This window comes from Pisolithus orientalis (assembly GCF_024613125.1).
Source record: "Pisolithus orientalis strain OTSU chromosome Unknown F5J12scaffold_36, whole genome shotgun sequence".
Taxonomy (NCBI): domain Eukaryota; kingdom Fungi; phylum Basidiomycota; class Agaricomycetes; order Boletales; family Pisolithaceae; genus Pisolithus; species Pisolithus orientalis.
Window position 1 is genome coordinate 270,532 of NW_026260817.1, and position 12,518 is coordinate 283,049.

Genomic DNA, 12,518 nt, shown 5'->3' on the forward strand with positions numbered 1-12,518 from the left:
AGAGCGTTCATGTGAAGGATATCCCAAGGAAGTGGAGAGTGATGGAGTTGGTTGACAATTTGGGGGGCATAGTTCGGCCAAGATGGCATGGACATGGACACGGACATGTGGACCTTTCATGAGCTTGTTGGACTCTTCTTTACAGTGTATATCTTCTGTTTTATAACTTACTTCTTTGTTGTAATGCTGTGTAGATAGTACTGTAGATACGTGGGTGTGGCCCTCATGATTGTGGTTGAGAGTGAAGTTTCGCATGTGTATTCGGTTACGGTCAGTTACATGTTCAGTCCATCTGAGTCTCCGAATCACACACAACTTGTCACCACCATCTCCTGCTCAGGTTTTCCAACTCGTTTGGTAGCTTGTAGGTCGCCCCACCTCGCCAGAAGACTTGGAATATTGGATACCATTAGGTACTGCAGTGCCTATACATATGTATTAGTTCAGAAGGACTTCACAGAAAGGTCTTGTCAGTTGGCCTTCTGCACTTTGCACTTCCGTCCAATGGGAAGAATTGGTCGTATACAAACTTTCAGCTCAAGCACCACCAGGCTCATCATTTCAACAGTGTGCGTGTCTTGAACAACATAGCTAAGAACTTGGCCCACTGCAGAGAAATACTATTGGCCTGGGTAAACGAGCGTGAAGATGTACTCGACAGTCGAAAGAATGCGAAAGGACTACCTACTGAGGTTTTGGAAAGCCATTCCACCGTGTCGAAATGTGAAGGTCTACAAGTTCTTGTTAGAAGCGGATCCTTTTGGACTACCTACTCACCAGCGAGAGTTATGGTAACTAACGAGTGGTTTATCTTGGGGGCACATTGGTTCGCCAGAGCGCTTGTTGGCATCCCTGTTCGCATAGTCCCATGATGCCTTATGTCCACGAGGTCCTGGGGCTCTGGGCGACTCGGATTCAGACAGGATTCGAACAGGACACAGCGTGTTCACCCAGTGACCTATCAGAGCAGCACTGTTTCCTTGCTAGCTTTAGGATCGACCTGATGGATCCATCCTCTGCGCTCCAGGAGCTTGCTATTCAGGCAGTCCCGATACAGCATCAATCTAAATGGCGAAATCAGTCTCAATCAGGGCAAGATACCTCTGCGGGGCAAGTACCTGCCATTGTTTACAAAGGTACTTTGACTTCAGGGCAGTATGGAAGTGGCAGTCAAAACCTTCCATGGCACACCCCCTGGGGATCTAGATCCTCTCAAGGTATTGAATGAGTTCAGTGGAGGTTGAGCACCTTCGGATTGACCTTTCTATTGCTATTTAGCATATCCTTCGAGAGGTCCACCTTTGGTCGAAGCTCCATCATGACAATGTTGTCCACATGATTGGGATTTCTATGGAATTCGGCTCCACGATTTCGATAGTATCTGATTGGATGTTGTCGGGCTGATGCCCATTCTTATGTTCAAAATAAGGAGAATGATCCTTCGCCCGTTGGTGAGTCGAGGAGAGCGTTCATTTGCATAGCACTTTACATGTGTTTTTAGCTCATGGATATCGCAAGTGGCCTGTAGTACCTCCATAGCCATCCTCTGGGGCCGATATTCCATGGAGACCTGAAAGGTGCAAGTATGGTCATTCTCAGTACCTGCAGCTGACAAATCTACTTGATAGCTTAATGTACTGGTGTCCAGTGATCGTCGAGCACTACTTAGTGACTTTGGTCTTTCCACCCTCCAAAAATCTACCTTCAGCATGACAGGTTGTTGCTCCTCATGGAGGATTCATACCCTTGGATGGCTCCGGAGCTCCTGGATGACTACAATGCGTCTACAGAAGGGGACGTGTGGGCATTTGGAATGACTGTTTTGGTATGTTTCTATATTCTTGTTCTGCAAGAAGTTCATTGTCTCTGTGATGAAGGAGTTGTTTACTCGACTAATACCTTTCCATGATTGTCCGCATTTTGCCAATGTGATGCATAGGTTAGTGATGGGACGACTGCCACGTTCGTCCCTCTGAGGAATCCACCCTTTCCCGCATGACAGATGCATGGTGGGAAATATGCACATCGTGCTGGCGACGTGAACCTTCAGCACGTCCCTTGATGAAGGACCTGATAGAGACAGGTCAAGGGGAGCTACGGTCTGTGCTTCGGCACAATCAACCAATTTCTTTGCATTCTGACTGAGTTTGCAGTACCAAGCTGGTTCCGTTTTGATGCCTCCGAAAGCCTCTCTCCCCATAGTGCCATTCTCAAAAGATGTCATGGTCTGTCCGCTGCAATCCCTGGAAAATATTATCAGTTCTGACCCATTGCTTCAGCCACATCTGTCACCCCTTCGAGATAGTCAACCTTGGCGATCAACTTCAGTTATGCTTCACGACTTTCTACCATCAGTGTACTGGTGAGTACATTGAGTAAGTAAACCTACTGGCACACCGCTCACACAGTGCTGGGTGCTTTTTTAGGTGCTGAAAGGGCATACTGACAAGGTTTTGTCAGTTGCCTTCTCACCTGATAGAAAACAGCATCGTGTCGGGTTCTGCTGACAACACAATTTGTCTGTGGGATATGCAATCTGCACACACAAATTGGCTCTCCGCTCAAAGGCCATGCAGGGGTGGGTGCGGTCAGTTGCATTCTCGCCAGACGGGGAATGGGTTGTGTCAGGTTCTTATGACAAGACTGTTTGTCTGTGGGGTATGCGCAGGAGCATGCCAACATGCTCACCTCTCTGAGGGCACTCATCGAAGGTCTTGTCAGTTGCAGTTTTCATCGGATGGGAGGATTGTGGTCTCTGGTTCTACTGACAAAACAATTCGTTTATGGGATGTTCACGTTGAAGCCCCATCTGGCTTGCCACTTGAAGGCCATACTGGTGCATGTGCAGTCGGTTGCAGTGTCAGGAGATGGCACCAGGATCGTGTCTGGCTCTCATGACAAAACCAGTTCGTCTGTGGGACACAGAGACCAGAGCACAGCTGGAAGATGCCCTAGAAGGCCACACTGGCATGGTTTACACAGTCGCTTTTTCACCGGACGGCCACATGGTTGTGTCGGGTTCCGAGGACAATACTCTCTGCTTATGGGACGCACGCGCTGAAATAGCAGTTGGTCATCCTCTGATAGGACACAGTGGGGCAGTGAATTCAGTTGCATTCTCGCCGGATGGAATGTGGGTGGTATCAGGTTCTGTAGATACCAATGTTTTTCTGTGGGATGTTCGCACAGGTGTTCAGGTGGGCACAGCTCTGAAGGGGAATGCTGGATGGGTTCGTTGTGTTGCGTTTTCACCTTATGGCAGGGAGATTATTGCAGGGACTGAGGACAGGAGTATCTGCCTATGGAATGCAAGAGTACACTAGATGATCAAATCCAGAAAATACATATGTGGAAGGGTAATAGGTATATATATCCGTGCATGCACATATTCTGCGCATGGGGTTATAAATGTGATTCCAGACGCAGAACTTCTGGGTCATGTTCAACCGTGTCTGCACCTGATAGTGACACCTACATGTATGGCGTGCCACACTATCATTCTTATTGCCCCATCACAGTACGTCCCCATCCGCGCTCGGCTCATATCTCCCCTTGAGCCGAGCATCTTATAAGATGTCTGCATGTAGAACCTGTAGAATTTTGTGAGTTGCTAATCACCAGGCCGGTCACTAGACTAAGCAGGGGTTTATTCTGGATGCCAGCTTGTCTAGTACTGGAGCTTGGGTGGCAAGCTGCTGATGACGGGTTCTGCTAGCAGGCGGTTTCCTCATCCGAGCCAAGCTGTCGCCTCCGCTTAGTCAGCGCCTGCAAACCTGTTTTTTCAAGCTTCTAGATTTTAATCCCGTCAACACTAAGACATCCTATACCTGTGATATTAAGACCCAGACACATGTTAAACCCGTCTTCACATATCAAGCCCTCCAGTGTCTCCCCATTTCCAATAGTTAGAACAATTGCATGCACAAGTGGATGTGGAGGTGGAGTGTAGAGGAACGGGTTCCTGCTGATGCGATCCTCACAGACCTTGTCGAAGTGGGCACTAAGGAACAAGTTCTGGCACTTGCTGTATTGGTAGCAGTCAAATTAGAGCATGGAAACCAAAGTATGTACATACGTATCCATCAAATTGAGTGTGGTTTCGGTTATTTCCCAAGGCTTATATGTTAGTTGTCTAGCTTCCCCATTTTCCCAGCAGCCGATGACTTCCAGATGATGACTCACATACTGCATGAGAAGTGTTGTGGTCCGCACTTACTTTTCACGGATTCATCCCTGCATTTACCATTAGAGTATGCGATTGGACTAGGGCAATTTGTAAGTTACTTCTGCACCATCCAATTCGCATCTTTAGGCTCGAGATGCTGTCGCCGCAGGGGTCCCTTCAGGTACAGACACTCTGACTGACTCCCTCCTCTGGTCTATGGTAAGTATGTTACATAACATCTCCACTTGTACATATGCTAAAGAAGTGCTGAGGACCACTAAACGACTAGTTGTTCCTGTTAAGGGCAGGAGTCAAGTGGGAATGGAATGCGAGAGATAATGTCTAGAAGAGTTCGTTGTCTACTGTGACGCTGTAGTGGAAGTAGGGGAATCGCGAAGTTCATATGTGACCGTAAAACAATCACACTGACATGCTCTCCAGCTCCATGGTCTGTAGTGCCTGCAGGCCATATCTGGAATTGAATCACCTGTGGCGTCATTCGCCGCCTGCCTCATCATCATATCCACTGATTGACTGTTCCGATTTGATCATGCTTCACTTGATAATTCATCCACTGGAAACCATCTCTTGGGAATTTTACAGCTTTGCTAATGGCCCTTACTGAGTCTTGCCCTAACTGTGTGCCCAATTGGGTTTGTAATTCGTGCGCTGGTTCTTCTGGACATAGCCTCAGCAGTAGCTGAGGACCACACTCGCCATCGCAATGCTGGAGTCAGATACTAACATCTAGACTGCAGGAAATATGTAGAGCTGGGGAATCCAAGATTCATGACCACCATTAAATGACTCTTGTCACTTTTTGGGTACTGGTCATTTCATGTTCTACTCATGGCACATGCAGATTCGTGCTCGAAGCAGACTTCCTCGCTCATGCAAACAATTCATTGCATGTAAATTCTGAATGATGATAGTCAAAGGGTCAGGGGTCGGGTCAGTAATGCAAATCTGATTATGGACTTGCATGAGTACTTGGAGAAGGACTCCACATCGTATTTGTAACTTCACATGGATGTCGGGTCACTTTGTCCACATTCACTTCTTTGGTTGCAGTCGAGCATATCATATCACCCTTGCGTTATTCCCCAAGTGGGAGAAATGTAACCACAGAAAGCCAGGTATCATGAGTTCGAGAATGGAGAACAACTGACTCAGACTCTGGATGGAAGGTGCACATGGCAAATTGCAATCCACATTCAAACAACTGACCATAGCTCGACACAACACCTATTGTTACATTTCTCAATAGTGCTGAATCCACCTTTGTTCACTTCACTTTTCTATGACTCAAACTTGAACAGCTGGGAAGGGAGGAACTGGGGAGGGATTGAATATGTACAGACGAGGGGCTTGAGGAGAATCTGGAGACGTGTCAAGATGATCATCTGAGATGCGAGGGAACTGCCACCGGGTCATACCTGCAGGGGATTAGAAGGTCTGTCCGGCTCGAGCTCGGGAGCAGTCCATGCCAAACTGCTTTCAACCTTCCTCTCGATGCTAGGTATAATCATCAGCCAACCATCTCATTGGTCTCAAAGACCAGAAACTTACGTATATGCTCTCTCGTGTTGCCTGAAAATGATAACCCATTCCGTAGTACTTTCATCATTGTAGGAAATGACACGGTCATCTAAATTGTGGACCATGTTCTCATTGACTGTGATGGTGTAGGTGTTGATCTCATTGCTTTTTGTGACGGTAAACTAGGCAACACATAAAGGTCAGTCAACTCATTGTGCATGGTAGAGGAATGGGAATAACTTTGGGAGGCAGAATAGGTGTATCAAGAAGGACAATTGGGTAGGGAGAGAGCACGCCACCAGCCTGGTCATCGCCAAGGTATTTCTCATGTTGCACAGAAGTAATGCAGTACTTCGCTGGAACTGTTTTGAGTGGGAGTGGGAGACATCTTGTACGTCGTGGATAAGAGTTGAATCTTTTGACTGAGGGAGGACCTGACAGCTGGTTGCCTTTTTATCCTCCTGGGAACTACATACCTGTGAGAATCCTTGGAAGCCTGCATGGGCAGGTCATGGAGGTATTTTCATATGACAATATGACTCAAAAAGAGCAAGCTCTGATGGAATGTTCTGTGAGTACATGGTGAAGCAGCTTCCAAGTGTAGAACGATCGAGTGACCAGAGCTTTCCACATCCACACCCCAAGTCCCAATTGGATTGCATCACTATTATGAAAAGGACAAAGTTAGGGCGCCAACTCAGGATTGCATAATTGCGGAACCCAGAGATTAGACCAAGGATTAAAATCAATCCTTCCAGGGTTCAAATCCTACTAGACGCATGCTCTGCACATTTATCAGTATTTTCTCTGTTCAGATCTATCAACAGTAGGTACCGGAGTCAGCTGAATTCTGCTCATATGATATTTGGGGGTCCAAAGTACGCCAAATGCATGGGAACGTACCACAGCAGTCGCATTTACAGCCTCTGAGCCATTTGTGAGAATGCAGAGATAAGTGCATGTGTGGACCAAGGTGACATGGATCCATCAGTTGAGCTGGGCCAGGCATTGCCCGCAGTGCAGGGCACAGTGCAGGTTGACATATGCTGGTGTCTCTAACTAAGAAAATGTAGTCCATATCAAACCCGTCCAAGCTGCCAGATTTGCCATTTCAGACTAGAGCGGCAGGTCACCATTGCAACTCCAAGGAACACAGGTAGCCTCATTGCGCAGTAGATAGCGAGATGATCGAGATAGTGAAATCATCGTGCTAGCGAAGATGCTGAACGTAAACTATTGATAAATTATGGGTGCAAATGGCAGGTTCGAGGTTACCATATGTAGGTTCAGTATAAGCCTGTCCGTAGCCTGCTACATGCGGAATCAAAAACTCAACAACGAAGGTCACTCACACTAATCTCGAGGACATGTTAGGATTTGTCACCCTATGTTTAACATCTTCACCGAAGTGCTGCAGGGTTCATCTTCATTTGAAAGGTGTGTATTCCACATCAGATGTAGCAAAGATCCAAAGACGAAAATTTTCTTTGTGTCAAGTGGATGGAAACTGCCTATGGGCATCTAATTGTTCGTGCTGGAAATTCGGTTGCCATGTCTCAGGCTCTGCAAATCGCACAAATCTACAATATGAAAAGAAGAAAGTTACAGCACCAACTCGGATTGCAATTGTGCAAACACAAGGCATGGTCGAAGTTCTGAAGTGGCCATAATTCAATCCTGCAGGATGCACAGTTCTCCCTCGAGTCGAACTGGAGTGGGAGGGCAACTACTCAAATATCCAACTGGCACCCTGGAATGTGTTGTAGACATGTGAGGTTAGACATACCATCTGGGAGTACATCTTATAGACTGCCAAGTCACCACCTTCCAGATGAAGATGAACTCTGTGCATACAAGTAGCCCTCCAGATATCAAACATCGGTGATGAATCCTAGCATCGTGGAGGTTGCTGTGAGTGTTGGTCTCAAACCTTTGCTCTCGAGCTTCTGATTCCAATGCAGCCTGTCCGAGACAGTCAGGCTTGTAGTACCCAACTACGGTAACTATGACCCTGATGTTTGTATTCATCCTATCAACACTTTCCAGTTCAGCATTTATCATGAACAGAGATGATTTCACTGTCATGATTTTCTTCGCCATCTGCCTTGCAACGAGGTTGCCCTTGTTCCTGGGAGTTGCACTGGTGGCTTGCAGCTTAAGTTGAAATGGCAGGATTTGACAACTTGGGCTATCAGTACAGGTGACGTGAGGGGTTGTTCGACCTTTCTTCTGAGATATCTCCTGTATGATAACAGGTGGTCAGACTTGCTGCTGCATCCGTGAAGCCGAAATTTTAGGGGTTCTTTTCATCATGCTCCATGCCATTACTTAGTGCCCTGGAATGCGTTTTAGACACCTATCATTGGACACCCGGAGACCACCTGTTTAGTTGCTCCACTGAAATCTTGCACCTAGCGCATAGAAAATGGGCGGTGACTTTCTGCTAATTTCTGGGGTCCATCATAGAGACATTTCACATGTCCGACAGGTTAGTTCAACCATAAATGTCTAAAATACGTTCCAGATGGACCTTCACAATGCATAAATGCACCAAACGTATGCCCAGTAGGATTCCATCCCGACATTTGTCCAATCTCCAGATCCCGCAATTATGCAATACAAGTTGGGGCCCTAACTTTATCCTTTTCATAACCAATGAACCTGATTGAGCCTCAAATGTGTGCCTCATTGATCATACTTCACTGAGAAGCTGCTTCACCAGTATGCACAGAACATTCCGCCAGGGATTGCCCTATTTGAACATTAACAACTCCATAACCTGCCCACATGGGCTTCCAAGGATCATTGCAGATATCCTAAAGGATAAAAAGGTGGCCAGTATCAGTCCTCTCCCAGTCAAAGAATTCGACTCTTATCCACAAGATGCCTCACCCCCTCACTGATGCTTGAAATGGTTCCAGCAATTACCACATTACTTCCATGCAATATGGAAATATGTTTGTGATGTCCAGGCCAACAGCGTCCTTCCTCCCTATCCAATTGCCATTCTTCTGTCTGGGGATGATGTTAACCCTTCAAAAGTTGTTCTCATCCCTCATACCATGCATGAGTTGACCAACCTTAGTATGTTGCCTAGTTTACCATCACAGAAGCCGACAGGGACGACACCTACACCATGAAGGTCAATGAGAACACCGTCCAGGAACTAGATGACCTGCATCTTTTCCTTTGAAGACGGATGTACTGAGGAGTGGGTTATCATTTTCAGGGAAAGCGAGAGAGCATATACGTAAGTTTCTGGTGTTTGAGACCGATGAGATGGTCGGATGATGATATGACAATACCTAGCATCGAGAGGAAGGCTGATAGTCCCAAAGCATGGACTACTCCCTTGCTGCCCATACAGAAGGTGGATCATTATCTGCAGGTATGACTTGATGACACCCCTCTCGCATTTCAGACAATTGTTGTGACATTTGCATAGATTTTCCTTCAGCCCCTCCACGGAGACCCTCCTCATTCCCCTGACCAGCTATTCAAATTTGATCTTGTAGAAGCATGAAGTGAACAAAGGTGGATTGGTACTGGCATGAAATGTAACAATAGGTGTTGTGTATGAGCAATAGTCAGTTGTCTGAATGTGCATCATGCTTTGCTGACTTTATGAACATGATGTCTCACAATTGACCCCATGTAGTCCATTTAGTCACAACATATAGGTAGCCTGCATGCCAAAATGCCAACACTTATATAGACCCTGCGATGGGCCCATCTAAATAGATTAGCCATGACACATGGACAGGCCTGAGGGCCTATAGTGAGAGCAACATACATATGGGCCTGTAAATGCAATTCCACAACATATGGGAGGGCCTGTGGAGGGTAAGGATGCTGCAACATATAGACAGGCCCATGACCAAGTAAGTATGCTAAGCTACTGTAAGACATGCATGGGCATGCCTATTGTATCATGAAGAAGGTTGCAACATATGGATGGTGTTACATTTTACCCTTACTTACTCTTTTCTTCCCTTGTGTTTACCTTATGCTCGATCCATTGGACTGTTCTTTCCTTTTTGAGCTGTCTTCTCGTTGATCTGATGACTCCTTATTTCCACCAGTAGCATTATCACCTCATTACATGTGTAGAATGTGTGTCACCATTGTTCAACCAATGGTGTAGTTACCTTGTTACATGCGGACCCCTCATGGTTTGCCTCTTGTACAGTATTTAGTCTGCCAGCTCAAGTCCTGGAAACCCAGACTTGAGCTGCTCAATCATACACAGTGTTCTCAGAACTTCACCCTCAGTATCCCTAACCCAGATCACTCTTACCAGCATTGCCTCAAATCCTCTGTTGTTTACAAAGGTTACTGCAGCTGTTTTCTCAGTAGAAACCCATTGTCTGCATTTGAGCTCTCCCTACATCTTGACTTCAGTCAAGTGTAACAAAAGCTCAAGTCTGCTAGCCTTTGGCCAAATTGGTCACTGTTTAGTGCACCACCACAAACCCCTGAAACAATTGATGTTGGGCACCATTGCAACCCACTCATGAAGAATCGTCATCTGATGAAGAACAGGAGAGCACTGTCACTGACACCTCCTCCAACAAACCTGAACAACTGGATAGAGGATTTACCTCAGGTATCCTCTCAAATCTTTTCACCCAGTCTCTTGTTACACTCGGTACTCCCATCCCACCAGTACCCACCACCACTTTTCCTACACCCCCACCTTTACCACTGAATATGATGTCTGGTTCATCATTGAAGGCAACAGTTGGCACTGTTGCCACCAAAGCCACCAAACTGAAGATTGGTGCTCCATCTGATTTTGATGGAGACCAGAAGAAGGCCATGAGTTGGCTGTACTCTGTACAGACCTATCTCTTGGTAAATGAAGAAATTTATGACAATGACACCAAAAAGGTTGTCTACACCTTGTCATATATGAAGAAAGGAGTTGCTCGTTCATGGGCAGCTACCTTCCAGAAAACCTCTCTGGAAAAGAACCCCCTGAGTTTTGGCTCTTTTGCTGATTTCATGAAAGACTTTAAAAGTTCTTTCACCTCCTCCAACACTGCCAGTGTGACTATCACCAAGTTGTGCACCATGAAACAGAAAGAATCAGTGGAACAATACATCACTGATTTCAGAACCACTGCTGCTGATTCAACCATCACAGAAGATGTCACATTGATTGAGTTCTTCTCACAAGGACTCAAGCCCTTCATTGTGAACTGGATCCATATGATGGAAACCACTCCCACCAAGATCACTGAGTGGTACACCCAAGCACAAAAGTTTGATGCCAAATGGAGGAAAGTGAATGAAATTTCTGGAAAGAAAGAGAAGAGGACATTCTACCCCAAGAACAACCTCATTGAAGAAAAAGATCCAAAAGCTATGGACATGGGTGGAGTGAGATTCTCCAAGGAAGAAAGAGACCATCACATCAAGGAAGGAAGATGTTTCAGTTGTGGAAATAAAGGACATCTCTCTTGAGAATGTCCTGAAAGAGGGAAAACCCCTCAGAAGAAAGTAAAGAAGATCCACAAGGTTGTGGAGATTGAAGAAAGCAATGATGAAGAAAAAGTCGCTGGCCCATCTGTCGCCCTGGTAAACATTGCCAGAGCACTTGGAATGGGTTTTTAAAAGGGAACTCTGCATTGATGCCAGAAGTTCCTGAAACTAAGGACAGTCCTGTTTCTGTTGCACCTGTACTAGTGTCTTCCACTCCAGAACATACTATGCAAATCCCAATTTCCCTATATGCATCAGAAACAACTGAAAAAGTCATCAAAACCACTGCTCTGGTCGACTCTGGGGTGGAAATTTCTTGTATTGATTGGGGATTTGTACGAAAGAATTGAATCCCTACTCAATGACTCGCCAAACCCATCCTTGCAAAGAATGCAGATGGAACTCAGAACTCCAAGGGAAAGATCCTGTTCTCCACCACTCTTTATTTCAAAGTTGAAGAGGTCATCCACCAAGCCTTCTTCCATGTCATCAATTGTGGAATGGAAAATGTCATCTTAGGTCTCCCTTGGCTTCAGGAAAACAATCCTGTTGTTGACTGGAGAATGGGAACCCTTTCCATCAATGAAAAGACTGATAGGTTGAAAGAATGGAGACAAAACATCTCCATTGCTGTTGAAGAACCAGTTGTGAAGCTTGTGTCCCTGACTGAAAAGAAGGGAATAAACAAGTTCATGGACTATGAAGAACCTGAAGATGAAACCATCCATGCACACTTTGTGATGTCACTTGGGAAACTAGTAGAAGAAGCAAAGAAGATCAATCCAAATAATAGTCTTCTTTGAAAGATCACCATGGCCACAGAGTTGGCCCAAGAAGAACATAAAAAGAAACCGAAAGCTGTCCTTCCTGAGAACTACAAAGAGTTCACCTCAGTTTTCAAGAAACCCCCCAAAGGGGTCCTTCCTCCATCATGACCCTATGATCATACAATCAACCTTGTTGAGGACTTTGTCCCCAAGGTGGCTAAAGCATACCTGCTCTCTCCCTCTGAAAGAGAGTCTGCCAAAAAGTTCATTGAAGAAAACCTTGAGAAGGAAAAATCTGTCCCTTGAAGTCCCCTCAGGCCACACCCTTCTTCTTTGTAGGAAAGAAAGATGGCTCCCTCTGTCCCTGCCAAGACTACTGATATCTGAACAAAAATACTGTGAAGGATGCCTATCCCCTTCCCCTTATTTCAGATCTTGTTGATAAACTCAAGGGAGCATCAATCCTTACAAAAATGGATGTATGATTGGGCTATAACAATGTCTGTATCAAGGAAGGGGACCACTGGAAGGCTGTGTTCATCATGCACAAAGGCCTTTTTGAA

The 12,518-nt window shown here is 45.8% G+C and overlaps 2 protein-coding genes across 2 annotated transcripts; one reads left to right on the plus strand and one right to left on the minus strand.

Moving 5' to 3' along the window:
- The first annotated feature begins 494 nt into the window (after nucleotides 1-494).
- Nucleotides 495-3,733, plus strand: F5J12DRAFT_853277 (WD40-repeat-containing domain protein). Its single transcript, XM_051746598.1, is given in 16 exon segments — nucleotides 495-1,114; nucleotides 1,529-1,588; nucleotides 1,629-1,716; nucleotides 1,791-1,825; nucleotides 1,878-1,943; nucleotides 1,978-2,083; nucleotides 2,203-2,354; nucleotides 2,409-2,414; nucleotides 2,437-2,490; nucleotides 2,577-2,658; nucleotides 2,698-2,716; nucleotides 2,745-2,842; nucleotides 2,868-2,906; nucleotides 2,926-3,602; nucleotides 3,618-3,619; nucleotides 3,665-3,733. 14 exon segments carry the CDS (start codon nucleotides 872-874, stop codon nucleotides 3,321-3,323), a joined length of 1,446 nt encoding a protein of 481 aa, XP_051596712.1. The 5' UTR covers nucleotides 495-871; the 3' UTR covers nucleotides 3,324-3,602; nucleotides 3,618-3,619; nucleotides 3,665-3,733.
- Nucleotides 3,734-5,398: 1,665 nt separating this feature from the next.
- Nucleotides 5,399-6,349, minus strand: F5J12DRAFT_352389 (uncharacterized protein). The gene is made up of 5 exons (XM_051739010.1): nucleotides 6,181-6,349; nucleotides 5,945-6,119; nucleotides 5,735-5,886; nucleotides 5,602-5,680; nucleotides 5,399-5,544 (listed from the first exon to the last, which is right to left on the minus strand). The coding sequence occupies exons 1-5, from the start codon at nucleotides 6,204-6,206 to the stop codon at nucleotides 5,464-5,466; spliced, it is 513 nt and encodes a 170-aa protein (XP_051596713.1). The 5' UTR covers nucleotides 6,207-6,349; the 3' UTR covers nucleotides 5,399-5,463.
- Nucleotides 6,350-12,518: the final 6,169 nt, after the last annotated feature.